At 42.2% G+C, this 23,209-nt stretch overlaps 1 protein-coding gene across 1 annotated transcript in view; it reads right to left on the bottom strand.

Annotated features, from left to right (window-relative positions):
- LOC144467503 (uncharacterized) overlaps positions 1–10,489 on the bottom strand; it is a 57,378-nt gene extending 46,889 nt beyond the window's left edge. The window contains exons 1-2 of the mRNA XM_078176313.1: positions 8,923–10,489; positions 8,731–8,760 (exon numbers count right to left, since the gene is read on the bottom strand). Of these exons, the coding sequence (XP_078032439.1) occupies positions 8,731–8,738 (8 nt within the window). The 5' untranslated portion in view covers positions 8,739–8,760; positions 8,923–10,489. The remainder of the gene's footprint in view (positions 1–8,730; positions 8,761–8,922) is intronic.
- Between the last annotated feature and the right edge of the window lie 12,720 nt (positions 10,490–23,209).

Raw genomic sequence — 23,209 nt, 5'->3', positions numbered from 1 at the left:
TTTAAAAACTAATAAAAGAATCTTAAAATCGATCCTGAAACACACGGGGAGCCAATGCAGCGATTTTAAAACTGGTGTCCTGCTGGTGCCAGTAGTTAAAGATAAAACGGGGTAGATGTCCAGTACTGACAACTATAGGCCCATTGCTCTGGCTAGTGTATTATCAAAAGTGATAGAAAGAATCTTGCTGGATAGGTTGGATGAATATATTGTCACCACAGATGATCAGTTTGGATTTAAAAGTAAACATGGCACTGACATCTGTATATATGCTCTGAAAGAGGCTGTCAGTAGCTATAGTAAACATAACTCTACCATGTTTATGTGCTTCTTGGACGCTTCTAAAGCCTTTGACTGCATTAATCATGGGAAATTGTTTAAAAAGTTACAAGAGCGAGGGGTCCCTTCTTATTTAATACGGATTCTACATTATTGGTACTCACATCAAACCATGCAAGTAAGATGGGGTAATGTCATATCTGAGCCCTTCCTGGTGACTAAAGGGGTTAGGCAGGGTGGGATTCTTTCACCTATTCTTTTTAATCTATACATGGATGAGCTCTCTAAAAGGCTTAAAGGGTGTAGGACTGGCTGTATGGTAGGAGAAAAGCTTGTAAATCATTTACTGTATGCTGATGATTTGGTCATCATGTCTCCCTATTCTGCTGGTTTGCAGCAACTGCTTAGAGTCTGTTCAGATTATGGAAAGCAGTTTGATGTTAAATTTAACTCTAAAAAGACTGTGATCATGATTGTAAAGACTAAAGAGGACCAGAAAAGAACATTACCTACTTTTTTCTTGGCAGACAGAGAGTTGAATGTTGTTGATAAGGTCAAATATCTTGGTCACATCATCAGGGACGACCTTTGTGATGATGATGATATTCAAAGGCAATATTGTAAACTGTATGCACAAGCTAATATGTTGGCACGTAAATTTTTTATGTGTACGGATGATGTTAAAATTGCTTTGTTTAAAGCCTATTGTACTCCACTGTACACTGCCCACCTGTGGTGCAGCTACAGTAGGGCTAAATATCATAAGCTACGGGTAGCATACAATGATGCACTTCGAATTTTACTGAAGGTCCCTCGGTGGATGAGTGCCAGTCAGCTGTTTGTGTGTAGTGGTGTTCCCACCTTAGATGCTGTCCTCAGGAATTTTATGTTTAATTTTATGGCAAGGCTAAATGACTCTAAAAATGAAATTATTATGGCTTTAACCATGCCTAAAAAGAGCAGTACCAGATATTATTCTAGTTTCTGGAGACACTGGCGAGCGTGTTTGTATGTTTTTTAGGTGTGTTTTTTTTATGCTGTCTTGTATGTTGTGTGTATGTCGTCTATTGTTTTTATATTTTATATGGACCTATTTTTGAGTCTGAAATAAAGATTGATTGTATTGATTGATTGGTGTAATGTGCGCCCGCCCTCTGGTACCTCGTCAGCACTCGTGTGGCTGAGTTTTGGAGTAGCTGCAGATTAGAGATGGTCTTTTTGGGAAGACCAGAGAGCAGGGCATTACAATAGTCTAAACAACAAGAGATAAAAGCATGCATCAGCACCTCCGTGTTAGCCTGAGAGAGAAACGGGCGGACTCTGGCTATATTCTTAAGATGATAAAAACCTGTCTTTGTTACATTTTTGATGTGGGGAATAAAACTAAGCTCAGAGTCAAAAATGACACCCAGGTTCTTCACACATTGTGAAGGTTTAAAATCTTGTAGTTTTGGTAAAAGTTTCTCTCTCTGGCCTTCAGGACCAATAATTAAAACCTCAGTTTTGTCCTGGTTGAGCTGCAGGAAGTTCACTGCCATCCATGACTTGATATCTAAAATGCAGTTAAAAAGGGCATCAATTGGCCCTGTGTCATCAGGAGACACGGCGATGTACAACTGTGTGTCATCTGCGTAACTGTGGAAGCTGATGCCGTGCCTCCTGATGACGTCCCCAAGGGGAAGCATGTATAGATTAAAAAGAACTGAACCTAAAATTGACCCTTGGGGCACCCCACACCTAATTTCATGCCTTCTGGAGGAACATGTATCTATACTTACAAAGAAACAACAATCTGTGAGATAAGAGCTGAACCAGTTAAAAACAGTGCCAGAGAGGCCCACCAGGTTTCTGAGTCTGTTTAGTAAAATGTGGTGATCTACTGTATCAAAGGCAGCGCTTAGATCCAGTAGTACCAAGATTGATATTTCTCTAAAATATTATTTCTTTTTAAAAAATCATTTACTTGGTTAAAAACCAGTTTTTCTAAAATCTTACTTAAAAACGGTAAGTTGGATACAGGTCGGTAATTATTAAAAATGTTGGGATCTAAATTACTCTTCTTCAGAAGGGGCTTCCCCACCGCCGTTTTGAAGGCAGCGGGGAAGACACCCGTCTGAAGAGAGTAATTTACTATGTTTAAAATCTGTTCCTCAAAGAATCCATAAAATGTTTTTAAAAGTCATGTGGGAATCAGATCTAAAAGGCAGGTTGTTGGGGTTACCTGGGAGAAAACTCAACCAGGGCAAAACTCTTCAGTGTTTCCTCAGGTAAAAGCAATGATCCAGGTGTGTTAAAAATTATATTCTGTTGGTATAAACGACTGGATCTGATATCATATGATGATATGATATAGTGGTCTGCAAAGTCCTTGCAGAGGGCATCTGTTGAAATCTTGGATGGTTTGTTAAAATTGGTGCTAGTTAAAAGATCGAAGGTGGATAAAAGGAATTTGGGGTTGTTTTTATTATCTGTGATGAGTTTTGAAAGGTGGGATATTCTTGCCTGTTTGAATGTATTATTGTAGGTTTTGAGTTGTGCACGTAATATTTCGTAATGAATGCAGTTTAGTTTTTCTCCACCTCCTCTCTGCACTCCTGCATTTTCTTTTCAACTTTTTGATAGCATCATTTCTCCACGGGGGTGTAGGTTTTGATTTTATGGTTTTTGTTAAAAGTGGAGCCACTGAGTCAAGTGTTGACTTTAATTTACTGTTAAAATTGTCCACAATAAAATCACAGCGTGCAGGTAAAATTTCAGCAGTGCTCTGTAAAATCTGGATAAAATTTGTATGTAGCTTTATCCCTATCTTTATTCAAGAGAGTGGTCTATCAGTTTGAGAGCATTATTTATTGATTTCACGTTCAAAAACCCTGCCCTTTGGCAGAAAATAGCTATGCTGTTTATTCTGTGACCGTTTAAAGAGGCACGACTGGGTGTAAGTTAGCACATATAAGTTAGCACATGTCCCCACCAGCTAACGTTATCTTTCATTAGCTGATAGTTAGTTTAGCTCACGTTAGCTAACAGGCTAAAATGGTGGTGTTTTCATTTTATTTTCCCTAGTTGATGTTATCTGCGTATCTGGTTATCATGAGCACTCGTTTTGGTTTAAAAGTGGAAGTGCCCGGAGCTGCCACCCGCGGTCCCGGGCAGGGCTCGAGACTTGGGATCCACTCACCTATGGTCCCGCCTGGGCCTGACCTCAGCGCCCCCCCGGCCTGACCTCCGCGGCCTGGACGGATGCTCAAGTGTGGGGAAGAGGAGCGGAGAGGACCGCAGAGGTCAAATAGTGAAGTTTAAGGATGCCTTCGTCTTCGATATGTTGTTAATGTGATTTTATGGGCAATTTATCAGTCGAGGTCTCCTCCTCTGCAAAGCAAACTGACCCGGGGGCTACAGGTAATAGCGCAGCTTTGAAACCACTGCTTTTCCGAGATGAAGGACTGATTGTTGAGCTGCTGTTAACAGTTAACGGAGTTAATGCCGGATCCCATTATTTAACAGTTTCAACACTAAATTAAGCAGAGTGACGGACCCAAAGCCTTCAATCTGGCTAAAAGACAGCTGAAATGCTGAAAAAAAAAGGCTGACATCTCAGCGACATCTTGGCAATGAGCAAACGCTTTCCCTGCTACGTCTTAACCATCCAAACTTGATAAATCGGGCCAACATTGGCCAGATGTGCTATCTGGGGTTAGTGCTGATATAGAGTATAACATCACTGGGACATGTAACAGTAAAATCACTCCGCTCACAGGTGTTATAAATATAACCGTTAATTAACCAGCTGTCACACTCGCTACATTGATGCAAACTGACACTATAGCGTTACACCAAGAAGATGGATATTTTCCCCAAAATTACATTTGAATTGAATTATGAGTGGTCGTCAGGAGAGGACGAGGAAAAGGAAAGCCAGGACTCTTCAGTGCAGACCTCCAGGTGTGTTTGAGTCCGGCCGTGCCAACATCCAGGTTTGCCAACGTTTCATCAGCCGAACTGGACGAAGTTATGCAGTTGCAGATCAATGTAAATACAAAGTAGTTTGTGAGTTCCTGGCGTGTGTCAGAGCAATAAAGAGAACATCTATCTATCTATCGCTCTGGCGTGTGTGCTGCGTTGCCTAGCAACAGACTGGGGGAACTGGGGTTTTTCGCGGAGCTACATAACATACTTAAATAATTTATTTCATCACCTTTTGTTAACATTTCCTTACTCAGCATTGCTGTTTAAGCTGTTGTTGAACTGTTGCACAAATGCATAATCACACTCGAGGTCGTGACGGTGTAATGTAGGCCTATATCATCACGGCTGTAATTGTCTTCATAGTGCCCATGACCGAATCACGGCCGTGACGATATACAGTACATCACTCCCTCTCGTGAGATATTGCTTAAATATATACATATATACAGTATATGTAAGGGATAATGTATAGTGAGCCGGTGACTGTTGAAAAATAACTCCTGACAGGGGAAGAGGGTGGGAGTGGATGAACCCGGTTAAAGAGTACCTGCCCGGATGGGACGCTCTAAAACTAAAGCGAGCGCGTCCACAAGGAGGCAGGGATCATTTCATTGGTCAACAAGTAAATCTGGCATTCTATTGGTTGGGGGATTTTAACAGGGTTGTAACACAAAAAATTCCAAGCGCAGGGCAAAAATCTGAGAGCAGAAATTCCGCGAGCGCACAGAAACAGTTTGAGCGCGAGGAGAAAAGCCGAAGCTCGAGCAGGAAATCTGTGCGAGCAACATGGTGTCTGAGTGCGAGCAACATGGTGTCTGAGTGCGAGCACACAGTTTGAGCAGAAACAGAGTAGATCCAAGCACAAGCAGAGGCTATTTGAGTGTGAGGGCAGGGTTTTTGAACGTGAAATCAATAAATAATGCTCTCAAACTGATAGACCACTCTCTTGAATAAAGATAGGGATAAAGCTCCATAAATTTGCAGCCACTTCAGAAGTTAGGTAGCGTTTCCTCACTGTTCTCACCGGGGCCTCCTGATGGCTAAAACTGGTGATGTTAAAATACACACAGTAGTGGTCAGACACAGCCAGGTCAACAACACAGGACACACCAGTGGTCAGGCCATAGGTTATGACCAGGTCCAGGGTGTGCCCTCTGTTGTGAGTTGGCTGTGTGACGTGCTTAAAATCCTTGCAGGTTAAAAGGTTTAAAAATTCTCTTGACATTGGATCAGAGGTATTATCAACATGTAAATTAAAATCACCAGTTATTAAAATTCTGTTAAAGGTGGTGTGTATGATTGATAATAATTCTGAGAATTCACTGATAAAAGAGGTAGAATGGTGGGGTGGTCTGTAAACTGTGATGCAGAGAATAGGAGGGCTGCTAAAAACAAAGGCATGATGCTCAAATGATGTGTAGCTGTTAAAAGAAACTTCATTTGAGTGCAGCATATTTTTGGTTCTAGATGCAGTTCCACCTCCTTTTTTACCCCCCTTAGTAGAGAATAAAAAGTTAAAATGTGCTGGGCAGGCCTCAGTGAGAACAAGTGGTGCGTCAGTGCCAAGCCATGTTTCTGTTAAAATACTGTCAATATTATTCTCTAAAATCAGGTCATTTATAATAAAAGTTTTATTTAAAAGAGAGCGCACGTTCAGCACGGCCAAGTTAATGTTCGTGCCGAACATGCGCTCATCATCACCTGTGCGATGTATAGAAGTGGGGTGCAGGATGTTATTGTCACGAGGTTTGCTGTGTGGACGGGGTGCTCTGTACCTTATGATGGTCTCTATCGGGAATGTTTCTGGTGAGAGTGTTGGTGACAAATGAGACCGGTAGGGGGAGCTGGCAGGGGGAACAGTACTCGGTGCCACTACTGAACAGCGTGCTGAATGTTTGAGGATAGCATGTGGCTACCCAGCCTGTTGGGGTGAAGTCCGTCGGTCCTGAAGAAGGAAGACCGGTTCCAAAACAGATTAAAATTGTCAATAAAACCAAGGCCACGGACATTGCAGGCGGACAGAAGCCAGGTGTGGAGAGAGAGGGTCCTCGAGAAGCGGCACACTCCAAGCCCAAGTGTGGGGATCGGGCAGGAGATAAAAACAGACTTTCCACAGCTGCTTAAAAAGTTAAAAAGGGCACTGAAATCCTTTTTGGTATAAGCTCAGACTGTTGGCAAGCTAAATCGTTCGTCCCATCATGTATTACCACTCGGTTTATGGAGGACGGTAGTGAGCGCAGCAGCCCCGGGAGCTTATCCAGGAGGACCGGGACTGTGGCTCCAGGGAAACAGCGAGTGGCAGCGTTAAAGAAAGGGATGTTTCTCACTATCAGAGTGGTTGGGGGGAAGAGGGGACGAGGAGAGGACGGCTGCGGCTCACCGGGGGAAGGCAGCGGGCGGTCAGCGTCCGGACCGTGTGCTGGGGTCACCGGGAGAGGAGTCCGAGCAGACGAGTGTTGCGGCGAGGCAGCAGCACCAGTCCCGTGAGGAGGATCATCTTACGCCGAGATGCAGAGGTCGTTGCCCGGGAAGACAGCTGCCGATGTGGCCCCTCAGCGGAGCGGAGAGCTACCGGCCGACCACCGCCTGCTGCCGGAGGAGAGGAAGCCGTGCTTGGAGAGGGGTCCAGGTTGCGACGAGACGGAGCCGGATCATCCCCAGACAGAACCGCAGAGCGGTTGGAGAGGCTCAGGCGAGGAGGCGAAGCTAGGCTGACCAAACGTCCTCTTTTGCCCGGACATGTCCACTTTTCACGTCCCGTCCAGGCGTCCGGGTTTTTTTTATAAATGTCCGGTTTTCCATGTGTTTGTGTGTGTGTGTGTGTTAGAGTGCGGCATGGGCCGCATATTTCTGTCCCACCCGGGCGTGCGCCGTGGGTGCTCAGCGGAGAGGGAGACCTCCATGTTTGAGATGGGAGCGGGAGGCGGGAGGTCCAACGCTTCCAGCGAGAGGAGAGGGAGACATAAAACAAAATAAGATAAAATAGGAAAAACCTGTCTCCGTCTTTTATTTTATTTTCAGCGTTTAATCAAGGCGGAGGCTAGCGGTGGGAGGTCCGAGGCTTCCAGCGAGGAGAGAGGTAGAAACAAACAGCCAATGTGTGTCTGTGTGTGTTATGTTCAGGTGTTGTCACGTAAATAACAGTGCCCAAGCAATAAACAGGACAGACAATAGGATTTTATTTATTGTTACACTACATTTTCACTGAAAGCTGACCGAATCCGACCCGAGCCCGAATACAGTTTATAGCTACATTTTTGACCAAACCCGCCCGACCCGTCTGGTATCATCGGGCTCGGATCGCCACACTCTAGTGTGTGTATGTGTCCCCTACTGGGGCCTATCTGAATTTCTGTCTTTGAGAGATATTATTTTGTAATATAACTGAATTTTCTATCCATACATATAAATTTTAAATATATTAAAATTATAAGGCATCTTTGAGTAAACTGCGAGTATCATTTAAGTAGGCTATATCGTGGCCGGGCCGAGTGTCCTCTTTTTTGGAAATGAAAATATGATCACCCTAGGCGAAGCCGTCCCTTCCACCGCTGTCTTATGACCCCGGACCGCCACCTCGGCCCAGGACGACTGATGTCCTCTGTAAGCTCAGTGATCTTTTTGTTTGCTTTCCTCAGCAACAGATCTTCTTCAAAGGGCATAACGTTAGCTGTTCCGGCTAGCTTAGCCATCAGGCTAAGCTAGCTTGATGTGTTCGTGCGGTGGGCTTTCCAGTCCACAGGCTAGCTTTTGGCTGTTTATTCGAAAGCGTTTGTCTCTGCACACTGGTTCTTGGTGGTTCCAAAAAGAGGAGCAGCTTCAGTAGTGTGGAATACACTGGACTTCTCAGACTCATTTAGTGACTTACTGCTCAGAGGGAACTCATTCAGCGGCACTTCTGGCAGCAGCACGCTCTGACAATCACTGAACATTACACACATACAAAGAACAAAGTGTGAACACGGCTCATATTATTCTGACATGAAGCCGTGGGCTGATCGTCCTCACACTCACAGATGCTCTCATTTGTTTCTGTTGGATTCACTTTGAAAACTTTTGTCTCTGTGTAACCCCTGGTCAAAAACCCCAGAGTTAATACACGCACAGCAGTAGATAACTATTGTTGCTATCATAAAAGTTTGTCATTTTAAGGATGTAAATTCTATAAAAGTTCATGTCACTTTAAGTATGTTGCTTTTCTATAGTTTGTCTGAAGGGTACAGCCCTTAACACGAGGTGTGACAGACTAACCTGCATGTGTTTTGTTCATCTGCTTTAGATTAAGCGGCGTTCATAAGGTCGGAGGTTCCGAGGTCCCGACCATTAACTGGTTATATTGACACATTGTGGCTCTTTGAGTACATTTACAGGTTTATTATGAGTCAGTGTTGAGGTGAGAGAGCAGAGAAACAGGAAACAGAGAGTTGATGAACATGTTGAAGGTGAAACAGGATCAAATGTGATGTCAAGTGTTGAGTGTGATACCTTTTCATGTTGGTGATAACCTGCAGCCTCCTGATGAAGACAGACAGACAGACAGACAGGTTCATCATTAGACTTTAAAGTGTTTGTTGTCAGATAAACTTTGTGCTGTGGAGTCTGGATCAAAGACAGGAGGTGAACACATGAACCAACAGAGACACATTAGAGACTGGAATCAATCAAAGGTCCACTTACTCAGTTTCTTCTCATGGACTTCATCACTCTGCAGCTCTCTGCTGTCTGGACCAGGTCTGTGGACACAAAGAGTTTTCTGTTGATCTGAGTGGGACCATGTGCTCCATCAGGACTCAGACTGGAGGCAGACTGGCTCTTTTAAGCCCTCTTCAGACAGGAAATATGTGACACTGCTGCCGTCATGGATTTGTTAAAGTGATATTTGCTCATTGAGACAGAGGAGACGTTTACGCTGATGTTTCTTACAGCTTCATTCACACATGGCAGCACATTTATGGACAGAGACTCCATGAGAGAGAGAACAACAGTGAGTGAAATGATGTGAAGGAAGAAGAAGGTTTTCTCAGCCTCTGTTAGAGTTCATAATGTGTCCTCTTCTACACCACAGGGACACACTTCATGTTGCTTTGTCTTTGACTGTCTTTGGGGATGACCTCACTTTTCACTTGTGTTTGAGCGACTCTGAAAAGCTCTTCAACATTTCAAATGTTCCAATGTGCTCATCACACCATCCAAAATCAATCCCATCAGCTCCCAGAGACTTTCTACCTTCATCTGTAGAGGAAACACTGAGAGCATCAGTCCAATCATTGATCAGCACGTCATCACTCATTCATCCTTCACATCATTTCTCCTGGACTCAACCTCCTGATTATCACTGATGGACTCTGAGTCACGTGACGTCCACCACTAATGTCTCCTCTCAGTCAGGCTGTTGGTGGATCTGTGGCCCTCTGGTGGCACAAAGGGAAACTGCAGCATGTCACTTTGAGCTGACACACTCAGTTCACCCAAAATAATAACAGCCATCATTATTTCTGTGCTGATTGAATATGGCTGATGTGCTTTGAACACCTTCTTTATGCAGACGCTCACTTACAAACATAAAACCAGTTTCTCTCTAAATGTCATCGACCAGTAAAAACTTTCATGTCCTGATGGATCATCACCAGGATCACGTTTCTGTCTCAACATGAAGATTAAAGAGGGAAATTAATTCTTTTAAAACTGAACTCAACTTTAAAATAAAGTCAGAAACACCAACATGATAAAAACTAGATCACATATTAAATTCTACTGTGGGTGGATTCGTGGCTCTGCGCTGGATTTCACTGCAGATGTTACTGAGAGGATGATTGTGGTGACTGATTGAATGGAGCGCTATCACACACAGGAAACATGGAGACTGTCGGATGTTCAACGGCTCCAGAAAAGTGAGTGGAAGTTAAAAAGAGTGGTCATGTGATCAGTGCAGGATGTTTGTGTTCACATGTGAAACTCTGCAGACAACAAACTGTGCATTCCAGTCCTCATCCTACCATACTGTTTAGTACGCCAGGAAAAGATTTAGTGTGTCCCAATACACGGTATGTCAAATGCAGTATGCCAAGAATACCAGGATGTTCTATTACATCCTGTCGTGGTTTAGTTTACAATCCAGCACGCTTTTCTGTTTATTCTGACCCACAATCCTCTGCACAGCGGACGATACGTCACATCGACTGAGCCGCAGACAGATGACAGCTTTAAAGCTGTAAGGCAAGGCAAGGCAATTTTATTTATATTGCACCATTCATACACAAGGCAATTCAATGTGCTTTACAAGAGAAATACATTAAAATAAAACATTAAAGGAACAATAGATCATTAAAAACAAAAGCTAAAAGCAAGAAAAACAGTGCAGAAAATGCAGTAAAAAGCAAACATAAAGCAAAAGCAACAGCAGACAAATATAAAAACAATAGCTACAGATTATCCTAACAATAAGTTACATATCTAGTTCACTGGTAAGCTGCAGTAAATAGTAATGTTTTAAGCCCTGATTTAAATGAGTTGACAGTTTCAGCCGACCTCAGATATTCTGGAAGTTTGTTCCACAGGCGGGGAGCATAGAAACTAAAGGCTGCTTCACCTTGTTTGGTTTTGATCCTGGGAACACTGAGTAAACCTGTTCCAGATGATCTGAGGGGTCTGGGTGCTTCATAACGTACAAGTAAATCAGAGATGTATTTAGGCCCGAGACCATTAAGTGCTTTATAGACAAGTAACAAGATTTTAAAGTCTATCCTTTGACACACAGGAAGCCAGTGCAGTGACTTAAGCACTGGTGTGATGTGCTCCACTCTCTTGGTGTTGGTGAGGACTCTGGCAGCAGCGTTCTGGACGAGCTGCAGTTGTCTGATTGATTTTTTTACTCAGGCCTGTGAAGACACCGTTACAATAGTCCAGCCTGCTGAAAATGAAAGCATGAACAAGTTTTTCTGTATCTTGTTTAGACAGAAATTCTTTTATTCTTGCTATGTTTTTAAGGTGGTAGTAGGCTGATTTAGTAATTGTCTTAATGTGACTATTGAAATTTAGGTCTGAGTCCAGAACTACACCAAGATTTCTGTCTTGATTTGTAGGTTTTAGTGTCATGGCGTCAAGGTGAGCACTGACTATTGATCTTTGTTCTTTGGGGCCAAAAACAACTATCTCAGTTTTGTCTGTGCTTAGTTGTAGAAAATTCTGGCACATCCACGTATTGATTTCGTCAATGCACTTATTTAGCAGATGTAGGGGACTGTAGTCCTCTCATCTGCATAAGTGTGGTAGGAGAAGTTATGATATTCCATAATCTGAGCAAGAGGGAGCATATAGATGTTGAACAGAAGAGGCCCAAGAATGGACCCTTGAGGAACTCCACATGTAATTTTCGTTCGCACAGATTCATAATTGCCAAGTGACACAAAGAAATCCCTGTCTTGCAAATAAGATTTAAACCAATTTAGCACAGTGCAAGAAAGTCCCACAAACTTTTCTAGTCTGTCGAGCAGTATGTTATGGTCAACTGTGTCGAATGCAGCACTGAGGTCCAGTAATACCAGAACCGAAATCTTTGATGCATCACTGCTCAGATGAATGTCATTTAAAACTTTTACAAGTGCAGTCTCAGTGCTGTGATGTGCTCGAAATCCAGACTGAAAGGCATCAAAGGAATTGTTTTGCTCCAAGAAGGTGTTAAGTTGCTGAAAAACAACCTTTTCAATGATCTTTCCTAAAAATGGTAGGTTTGATATGGGCCTGTAGTTATTTATTACTGAGGCATCCAGATTAGGCTTTTTTAAGAGAGGTTTAATGACTGCAGTCTTCAGGGCCGTTGGAAAAAGGCCTGACTGAAGAGAACAGTTGACTATCTGTAGTATATCTGATGCTATGCAGTTAAAAACATCTTTAAAAAAGCTTGTAGGCAGAGTGTCAAGGCAGCAGGTAGTGGACCTAAGGTTTCTAACTATGTCTCTCAAAGTAGCATAATTTAATGGGTGAAAAAGTGCCAAATTAACTGGAGTAGTCTTATGAGGCACACGTGAAATAGCCACTGTGTTGGAGTTACAGACTGTCTGTCTTATCTTTAAAATCTTGTCTGTGAAAAAAGAAGCAAAGTCATTGCATGCCTTGGTGGATAGCAGTTCAGGAGGGACTGACGCTGATGGGTTTGTCAGTCTGTCAACAACAGTAAATAAAGTCTGTGCATTGTTGTTATTTTTGTTGATAATCTCAGAGAAAGGGAAGTGTCCTTTAAAATGACACACAGATATTACCCAGCTGATCATTATCTTGTCAAGTTGAAAGGCAGTCCAAAGATGCATCCCAGCCTCTCTGACTGGAGTTAAAAATCCTTTATTAATACAGGATAAACCAACACATTTCCACTAGAGAGTCTTCATCTGGATGTAAAATGCATTGGAACCAGGTGTGCAGTGTAACAACTCATGTATAGCTCATGTGACACAGGTCACATGCTATGCTGGTGGAGCCCTACTAGACAAAAACCACACAGAAAGAAAGTGCAAATGAAAATGAAGTAAATGTAGTGTATACTGTGAGTAATTTACATATCTAGTAACAAGACAACAGGTTCAATGCCAAATAAAAAGAAACAACAGTGAGATGAAGTAAGAATTGTTCTATATTGTGACAAACCTGCACATTAAGTGACAGGAAATGAAAAATATGCATTTTTGGACTGCCTGCCTGTACCATGGGACTTTTACACTGAGTGAGCTGGACAGTCCTTGTTTTTTATCTGTATGTGACTATTTGCCCCGTCCTCCAAGAGCACCTGATGTTTTACAGCTAACTACATAGAGCCTTAACTTGCGCATGCGTGGACCTCTAACTTTTCTTTTAGAGTCTAAATAGTTGGTAACAAACTGTGAGAGTAAGAAGTGAAGAGTGTTAAAGTCCGGACTGAAGAGTTTGTGTTCTTCTTCAGAGGGTTTGGAGGGACGTGTCTGTCCGGTCCTCACTGATCCTCCTCTCATGGTGGAAACTGAACTCCACTTTAACAAGTTTCTACAGGAAGTGAACTAACAAAGAGTCATTCAAGAGTCACACAGTGAAAAGTGTCAAAGCTTACAAACCTTTAGATGGAGACAAGAAGCTGCGACACGACGACCAGCACACAAAGGCCCAATCCCAAACCACTCCCTACCCACTACCACTTCTCTACCGAGTGTCACTCCAAATCAAGTTACACTCGCAGCTGCGGAGGCCACTCCTGATTAAGGGGAAGTGTATGAAAGAGAAGCCAAACCATGGGACGCCCTCTCCACTCTACCAGAAGAAGGAAGGACATGTAACCATGGATACCGACAGACCCTTTGTGAAAGCAAAATAGAGCAACAGGCTATTAAAAAAAACATTTAAATATGAATTAAAATGAGTTAAATTAAAAATAAACTTCAATAAGTCAGATAAGAGATACAGTGCAGTGTAATCAAAGTAATTAACTTGTTCATATTTTCTAGACACAGTTCACACATTTACAGATGAACTTCATTCATTACTCTGGGCAATCTTCCCCCATCCTGCTTTGCAGCATTCCTCTTTTTAGTGAAGAGACTCATTTTTAATTCGTAGATTGATTAACTGCTTTGTTTTTTCTTCTGTCCCTGTGAACACAGAATTATATATGTTTTTTTAAAAATCATGAGAATGGGATGAGGAATTTTTTAGACAGTTTTAAATATTTAAGCATGTGGACATGTAGGTTTTCATCTTCTGACACCAAACATGCTGTGAGTTTATTTGAGACTGTAAAGTCAGTGTGAGGAAAACAAGTGTGTGTGTTTGATCTAAAATATTTTACAAAGTAGAAAGACGGAACTCTCACATTTGTACATTGTTTCCTCCATTGTGATGTTGCGCTTCCTGCTGGGCTCATCAGAAGCCTGCACTGATGCACACTCGCTATTTAAAGGCTGAGCAGTCCACTCGCACTCAGCGATAATTGGTTTGGGACGGCCATTAATATGGCGGCGCTCCACGTGACAGCGCAAACGGAGGGGGAGTGAATAGGGCGAGGGGATAGGGGCTGGTTTGGGACTGGGCCAAAGTGAAACAAAAGTGCCAACAGGAAGGAAGGGGCGGTGACAAACAGCTGCTCTCACATCAGTCGAGTCAAGGCTATTCAAGAGAAGGCTGAGACACGGGGTCAAACATGGGGGGATTGCACATGCGCAGTAAAATCTGGTCTGCACTTCCTCAAAGGCTCAGTAGATGGCGTGAGCCGCCGTCCAAAAGGCCAAGCAGACCGCACCAAGCGCACTCTTTGATCACCTGAGCGGATCCTGCGCTTTTTATCTAGCGCCCCTACTGTCACCCTCCAGCATCGCAGCTCAAGTTACACTGCGCATGTGCAATCCCCCCATGTTTGACCCCGTGTCTCAGCCTTCTCTTGAATAGCCTTGAGTTGAGTAGGGTAAAGCTGCAGTACTGGAGGCTGCAGTTTCAGGACCGCAGTTTTAGGACCCTTCAATTTTCATCACAGCGCCACCCACGGTTAGAAGGACTAGAGGGGACGAGATGAGAAAAAGTAAGTGTCTACGGTTAGAAGGAGTAACGTTAAAGAGGACAAGACGACAGAACGAGAGTACAGTTTTAATTGTTTAAGGTTAAAAGTTGTCTACTTTGTCTTTGAATGGATCTGTGAGTTACCATGGGCTGGCTTCATTATGCACTAATGATGAGTTTACCCTTCGTAAAGTCTGCTGAGTATGACACTTTTATGATAGTTTGCTGCAACGACGTTAGCTTGTTAGCATGCTGGCTTACACGGATGCCACAACGTTACATGCTAACACGTGTTTTTGGGGGGAAAATAAAAAAATCCTCTATAGCCAGTGGGTCTGTTCTGTTACTCAGAGAAACATCACAAGTTGGTTTAGTTATAAAGGTTTTTGCAGACACATCTTATTAACTCCATACTGACAGTGTTTTACCAGGATATACTTTGACTGAGCATGTTTTCACAACACTGTAGCGCCCCTCGGTACAGAAGCTACTACAATCTGCTGGTTTGTGAAATAGATGTAAAGGGTTGATTCTGGATTTGACTAACTATGTTGTCTCTTTTTTAGGATGCTTATTTCAATACAAAGCGGGCGATCACTGCCAGACATTAAAAGATGCAGCACATGCTGCAACAAATGTCATTGTCCTTTCTGCAGCTCAACAGTTTATCAACCCACAAAGTTGAGCAAAGCACAGGCTCATCTGGACAGCCACTTCACTCGTGTAGCTGTCCATGAAGGTAAGATTTGGAAACCTTTCTCAGAAAATGCTAATAAAGTGACCATGTGTCTGTCTATGCATTCATACCAGATATGCACAATATTGACATTCTCCTGACAGATCTGGAGGTCTTGATGGCTGTCTCTCTGCTGACGGTGTTTAGGAATGTCAGTTGTGCACATATAACTTGTCCTTTTCCACATGTAGTAATTTATTTCAATGTTGTTATTAAGACATGGCCAGAGATTTGCCTTCTGGAGTAATGAGGCCAGAAGCTTGCTCCAGGGAACTCTTCAGCCAGTGTACAGAGTGCCAAAACAGATAGCCCCAACTGAAGATGTTCCCGCTCACATGCAGGCAGTCAGTGACAGTACCCAAAATGAAAAAAGACTTGTGGACTTCATCGTACAGTCACAGGGAGCAGCGCAGCATTTGGTGCTACTTGGACAACTATTAGATTCTACATACTAAATAACTGAATTGATTCACCCTCTGCCATTGTTAGGATATTATACATAACATAATTATTTCTGTCCTTTGGTTTATTTACAGGATGTGCTTAATGGAAAGCCATCTAAGTGGTTTCCTCAGAAACCCTCATACAAGGTGCCTGTGTACCTCGACAGTGAAGAGCAGCAGGACACCCTGTTTGCCTGTCTTAAGGGCATGTTGGAGAAAACACCAACAACACTGAGCTTTACCGATGAAGTAGACTTCATATGTGGTGTTCTTTTTCCTGAAGTAAGCATGACTGTGTGATGCATTTCTGTGTGGTTATTGATTTTCAAAGCTTCCCCTCCCTTGACACTGTCAGGGACCTCAGTAGAGTGTGGAAGAGCCATACGCAGCCACAACAGCTTGGCACCTCCTCCTCATGCTGGTCACATTTCGTTGTGGGATGGCATCCCATTCCTCAACCAGGAGTTGTTGAAGGTCAACCAGCGTGGTTGTGTTGGTCACTCTAGCACGTACAGCATGCCCAAGCTGATCCCACAAGTGTTCAATTGGGTTGAAGTTTGGACTCCAGTCAGGTGCCATACACCTGTGACTGACACACACCTAGCAGCACTTGAAGCTCAGAACAAGAGTGAATACCAACAGGAGAATGTTGCAGGGGATTTTGGCACATTGTTTTGGGGCGTTACCCACATGTTTAGCTGTGTTGCTCATTCCACTAATGCATGATCCTTACAAGTTGTACCTCGTTGTAAAGCTGACTAATCAGGCTTTCCAACAATATAAAATACAACACCACTTGGTATAATGTGTGTGTGTATATTCTGGCGGTAGGCACTCATATATGGACTGACTGAGCTAAAGGGGCTGTCCTCACAGGAGGCTGAGCAGGCCTATCTCTCTGGTCCAGTTTATGATCAAAGGTGAGGGTGGATAATTACATTTTCAAATGCAATTTGAAGTAAAATATCTACTTGGCAAACATTGTGTTCTCTGTTACCAGTTTAGTGAAGTGGAAGACTTCATACAGAAGCTTGCAAAGAGAAGGAAGATCGAGGAATGGAATTTCCATTAACAATGGGAAGAAAAAAAACTTGTCTCTGACTTTTTATTTTTTATTGAATGTTTTTTGTACATTTTTATATATTTATACATGTTCAGTTTAATATTTTTAATCTGTCCCCACAGTAATCCTTGTGTTTTATGTTTTTGTAATCTTTAATATCTGGTGAGCAGTCAGTCAACTCAGCTTTATTTATCAGTCATACAATAACACAGGTCTGTTAATCTTTGAGGGCACTTTTGATGGAGATCTGAATTGTACATGCAACTGTTATTATTTCTGGGTGTACTTAATTATTATTATACCATTATACTAAATTATAACCAGTGTTGGGCAAGTTACTAGTTAAGTAAAAGTACCACATGTACCTCTGAGATGTAGTGCAGTAAAAGTACCACATGTTCCTCTGAGATGTAGTGCAGTAAAAGTACCACATGTTCCTCTGAGATGATGCCATAGTGTTCTAGTTCATTGAATAATATATCATGGTTTATTGTGTCAAAAGCCTTTTTATGTCTATGAATATTCCAACTGTATACAGTTTATGTCCGAGTGAATCTGTGATTTCCTCAGCTGAATCTATTAATGCCAGTGATGTTGCTGTTTGATCTGAATCCATATTGACTTTCAGTGAGTCATTTGTGTTTGTCTATGAATTTTTCCAGCCGGTTATTGAAAAGCTTTTCTAGGATTTTGGAGACTTGAGGTAGTAATGAAACAGGTCTGTAGTTTGTGAAGTGGTGTTTGTTCCCAGATTTATACAGAGCTATGGCTTTTGCTATTTTCATGTTGTCTGGAAATGTAGCAGTCTGAAATGATAAATTACAGATATACGTTAATGGTTTTGAAATTCCCTCAATGAGCCTTTTCACAACAGTCATATTAATGTCATCACAGTTAGTAGATGTCTTATTTGGACATTTAGCAACAATATCTAAAATGTCTTTCTCATCCACTGCTGTGAGGAACATTGAACTCAGATTTCTATCAATGAAATGATCGTTCTGCTCCTCAGATGTTCCTGGATCAGGGATTTGTTTTGCAAGATCAGGTCCAGCACTGACAAAGACTTTATTGAAACCATTAACCACTTCATTCATATTATACTTTTCAGTGTAATCAATAATTAAATATTTAGAGTAATCTACTTGTCCAGAACCATTTTTATTAGTGTTCAATATTTTCGATATACCTTTAATGTTATTCTTGTTATCATCTAATAGTTTGTTTTAATATTCTTTCCTCATTATTCTTATAATATTAGTGAACTTGTTTTTATATTTTTATATTTATTTTCTGCCTCCTCAGTTCTCTGTCTCATGAATTCTCTATAAAGTGTATTTTTCTTTTCGCAGGCATTTTGTAACCCCTTTGTGATCCAAGGACAATCTGCATATTTTAGTCTCCTAGTGATGATTTTTATAGGACAGTTTTTATCCTATAATCTTCTAAATATTCTGAAGAATTCCTCATATGCACAATTTTGTTTTGTCGTCAGGTTGATTTCTCTTGTAGCTGCTGTCAAATACTGTAAAAATTGGCAAATGGTCACTGATATCACTGATTAATAGTCCACTTATTGTGTTGTTCATCATGTCAGTTGTGAATGTATTGTTGATTAGCGTGGCACAGTGGGAAGTTATCCAGGTGGGTCTGGTGATTTTCGGATATAAGTTCATACTGTTTATTGTATGAATGAAATCATCGGTCATTTTGTGTTTATTTGGATGAAGCAGGTCGATATTGAAGTCTCCACAGATGAAAATTGTTTTATGACTTTTTTTGCAAACATTTCCTCCATCCAGTCCTTGAACAGTTCAATACTGGAACCTGGTGTCCTGTATATGCAGCTAATAGTTACAGATTTATTTTTCTCTTTGTATATTTCAGTTGATTTGCATTCAAGCATGTTGTTAACAACAGCTGACATATTGTCCAACACCCTGAAGTTCAGATTTCTGTCCACATAGATTGCAGCTCCCCCTCCACCTTTATTCTGCCGATCCATGTGCATAAACTCAAACCCCTCCAGCTCAAAGTCCACCCCTTTTTCCATGTTGATCCATGTTTCAGATATTGCAATGATGTTGAATACGTGTGTAAATTGACTCAGGTAATCCTTGATGTTTGTAACATTTGCGTGACTCAAGACATACTTTTTGACTTTTATTTTCCTAGTTACATTTGTTTTTGTGCTATTCTTTGTATTGTGTTCTTTAAATCACATCAAGTCAATGTCACGTATATGGCACGCCATGCTGCCTTTTTTAATTGTATGCCACTTAGTTTATTTTATTGTGTTTATCCTGCAGTAATCAGTGTGTAGTTGCTGCCATGTTGAGGCAGAGGGTGCTGTCTGTAGCTCTGGTTGAGGGTGAGAGGCTGTCAGCAGATAAACAGAGATCTGTGTGGGTACATGAGACCCTAAAAAAGAGGCTGGATCATGGGGAGTACCACCAGTTAGTCCAGGAGCTTCTCCTCCATCATGGATGTTTACAGGCAGATTTTAGGACGACTCAGGGGCAGTTTGACAACCTGCTGTCTATCATCAGGCCGTATAGCTCTGGGTATCCAGCAACCACTACCACCAGTTTCTCCTCCATTGTTTACCAACTGTAAACTTGTTGTTGTGAGCACCACAGAAGGCCCGCCTCTCAAATCGTCCCATTGGACAAAGAGGAAAAAGATGACGAAAAAAGATTCCTTATGTCAGTTTGTATAAATTAAAATAATAATAATAATGAAAATAATATTTTCTTTGAGGTATAGCAGAACACGTTGCCACATTCAGTGATCGTTCAATGTCAGCAGAGTTGGGCAAAAATACATCAAAATGTATTTTGATACAAAATACCCCTCAAATAAATGTATCAAAATAAAATACATGTATTTTGTATTTTCAAATACAGAAAATATTTTTTTTCTTTTTCTTTTTAGCAGCGACCTGCAGCTCTATAGGTCACTCTGTCGGTTGGTCCACAAAGCTTTTCGTGAATAACTCAAAAAGTCCTTGACCAAAAATGCTCAAAATGTGCATACTGCAACTAGAGACCATGAGTAACTATACCAGAAGGAATGCCCATGATTCGTCCATAGGTGGCGCTATACTAACCAATTCAAATCTTTTTGTGAATAACTCAAAAAGTCCTTGACCAAAAATGCTCAAAATTTACATGCTGCAATGAGAGACCATGAGTAACTGCATTGTAACTGATCCAGATTTAGATTCAGACAACTTTATTGATCCCACGTGAGGCAACTCATTTATAGCATACTTATCCCAAGCATCAACCACAACAACATACAGTTTCCTATGTGATGCACAGTCCAGTAAAACAGACCACTAGGTCAGTGAAGGGCACATTGAATGGCCCAAGTTTAAAAAACATATACATAAAAATATTAAAGAAAAAAAAAAAGAAGTACAAAATATTGTTGCATCCAATATTATAAGAATGTGTAGCCTATTATTTTTGTTTTTTGATTTGTGGAGAAAGTATTTTGAGTATTTTAAATACAAAATTATTCCACTCAAAAGTATTCTGTTACAAATTACATTTGCTTTTTATCGTCCTTATCAAATACAAATGACAAAATACTCAAATGTAATTGAAATACGTATTTTAAATACAAGTAATAGAAATACTGCCCATCCCTGCTTGTTGGGCCCTTCATACAGCAATTTAAATCTGTTTTCAAAAACTTTGTAACACTGGAAAATGAAATCATAAATAATAAAATCATGTTTTTAAAAAAGATCTGAGTGTGTCGTCATCACGTGACGCTGGCTGGCAGGGTGCATGCTGGGCAGCGCGAGCGCGCGCCGCGGCGGCTCGTTGAACTTCAGAGTGTGGTCAGTAGTAGACAGCTCACACTAAGATAAGAGAGAGAAGATGGATTTTAAAAAGCCTTTAAGCGGAGGAGCAGAAAGGAAGAAAGACAAGCGAGAGAAGCAGCGGTGATTAAAGATGTCCCGCCTTTTACAAAAAAACTTACAGACGACGACGAAACGGAGTTGGCTAACATGCTAGCTAGTTAGCTAGAGCTAGCTAACGCCTCTAGCCCTAACGTTAGCAGCAGCAGGACCCGGAGGATAGGCTAACTGTTTCTAGCGGCGGAGCACTGGAGCCAGTGCCCCTAACGTTAACGGTTAGCCCGGCCAACACCAGCAACAGGTCCTCGGAGCTGGAGGAGGAGGTGATCCAGTGCCGAGCACCAGCAGAGTGGCGGCTGCCGCAGCCCGTGACCCAGAGCCTCAACTAAAGAAGCAGAAGAAGCAGCCAGGAGAGCAGCAGGCAGCCGCCCAGCAACGACCCTGCTTTATGGGGGGTGGTGACGGATAACCTCAGAGAGGACATGATGGTGAAAGGTGCTTTTGCTTTTCAAAATGGGGCCACAAAGTACCGAGCGTCATGTCGGACGGAGCCACGCGCTCACTGACCAACGGCCTGCTCTCCAGTGAGCTTCAAAATGGAGAAATCATCACCCGTGAATGGATCATTTATAAATATACTGTGCTGTGCTTGCAAAATGTTTTCAGCACATAACACCGCATTTGTATCAGGAAACATGGAGACGGGACCCGAACACAGAAAGTGCATCGTCCAGAAAAGGAGGGAACTGTGGACGCTTGGCTCTCCGTCGTTTTCTCACCCTACCTGTATCAAACTGTGAAGGAGAAAGAACATTTAAGTGAAGGAACTGAGGAGCACCATGAAACAAGAGCGACTGTCAGCACTCTGCCTGATGGCCATTGAACGTGACCTGGTGAAGGAGCTGGGTTTTCTGGTGGCAGACTGTGTGTTCAAGTTAAAGTCCAGGAAGAAGAACTCCTAAAGGTAAGAACATTGATAATGCTGTCAGTGCACTGAGCATAGTGTGAGGATGGTTTATTTGATTTGCTGTTTGTCTGTCAGCCTTGACACACATGCACACGCCTTCATTTTGACACATTATCTCTGCCCTGCACACACGCTCTCTCTCTCTCTCTCTCTCTCTCTCTCTCTCTCTCTCTCTCTCTCACACACACACACACACACACACACACACACACACACACACACACACACACACACACCAGTTGCAGCTCATTTGTTGGCTGTTGCATTTCTGCATGGTACCTATGAACCCCTTATTTTGAAACCCTCCATTCAGCTGTGTTGTGTGGCTGTTATGATGCATTGATGTAACATTTCAGTGGTGATTATTATCTGTGAGTCAGTGAGTGTCAGCCTTGAGTTAAGAGTGTGTGTGTGTGTGTGTGTGTGTGTGTGAGTGTGCGTGTGTGTGAGTGTGTGAGAGAGAGAGAATAAGGTGTTGTTCGTATCATCAGTGCTGAAATCAACATTAGTTGCTGGTAACTGGTTAGTATGATTTGTGTGTTAATTGGCGTGGTGGTGCCGTGGTGTGGCATAGCATAGTGTGTGAGGTGGTGACATTGCGTGTGTACAAGGGCCCTTTGAGATCTGGTGGCCAGGGGCCCCTGGGGTGCTAATCCAGGTTGAAACGTGACATTTTAACAACAAAAATAGAGGAGTGTGTGCAGACAGACAGACAGACAGACAGACATTTTTTCACAACAAATCTGATTCATGATTTAAATCGAGTTTTTCCCCTCTACTTAAAATCAATTTTCAGAAAAATACTTGCGGCCTGGTAGCACGTACCTGGGGTCCAAAACCTTCGGCATATGAATAAACCCCGGCTTTTCCACAGTATATAAGGGCACCATATCTCTTGTAATATACATCACAACTGCATCCATGATCACCTTCCACCGGGCCCCTTTCTCATCATATGGCAGTGTTTCCCCTACCATTATATTGTAATGAATTCCAGAACTTGAATCGGGATATTTTCATAGGGAGCAACAACTGTTTGAGGTGCTGCAGTAAATTGGTAGTACTGCTTTGAACAGCCTTCCAACACACTTGATGGGGGGGTGAGCCCACTCTGAACTACAGAAGCCCAGCGGGGAGCGGCTGTGGTGGATGTTAAAGAAAAAATGGATATTTATTACTACTACGAATTTGAATTAATAGATAAAATCGATTTATCGCCCAGCCTTACTTCCTCCAGAAATTAGGGTTAGGGTATATTTCTTTAATGATTCCAATCCATTCCTCTTTTGCTGTGACTCAGCATTTAAATTACTTAGATTTGATGGTTTAGTCACAGAGTTTCCCCTACCCACAAAGTGTTGTGCTTTTCTTT

The sequence above is a fragment of the Epinephelus lanceolatus genome, chromosome 17 (assembly GCF_041903045.1).
Source record: "Epinephelus lanceolatus isolate andai-2023 chromosome 17, ASM4190304v1, whole genome shotgun sequence".
In the NCBI taxonomy this organism is placed as follows: Eukaryota; Metazoa; Chordata; class Actinopteri; order Perciformes; family Serranidae; genus Epinephelus; species Epinephelus lanceolatus.
Note: the sequence above shows the minus strand (reverse complement) of the source record. Positions and strands in the feature narration are given on the sequence as shown.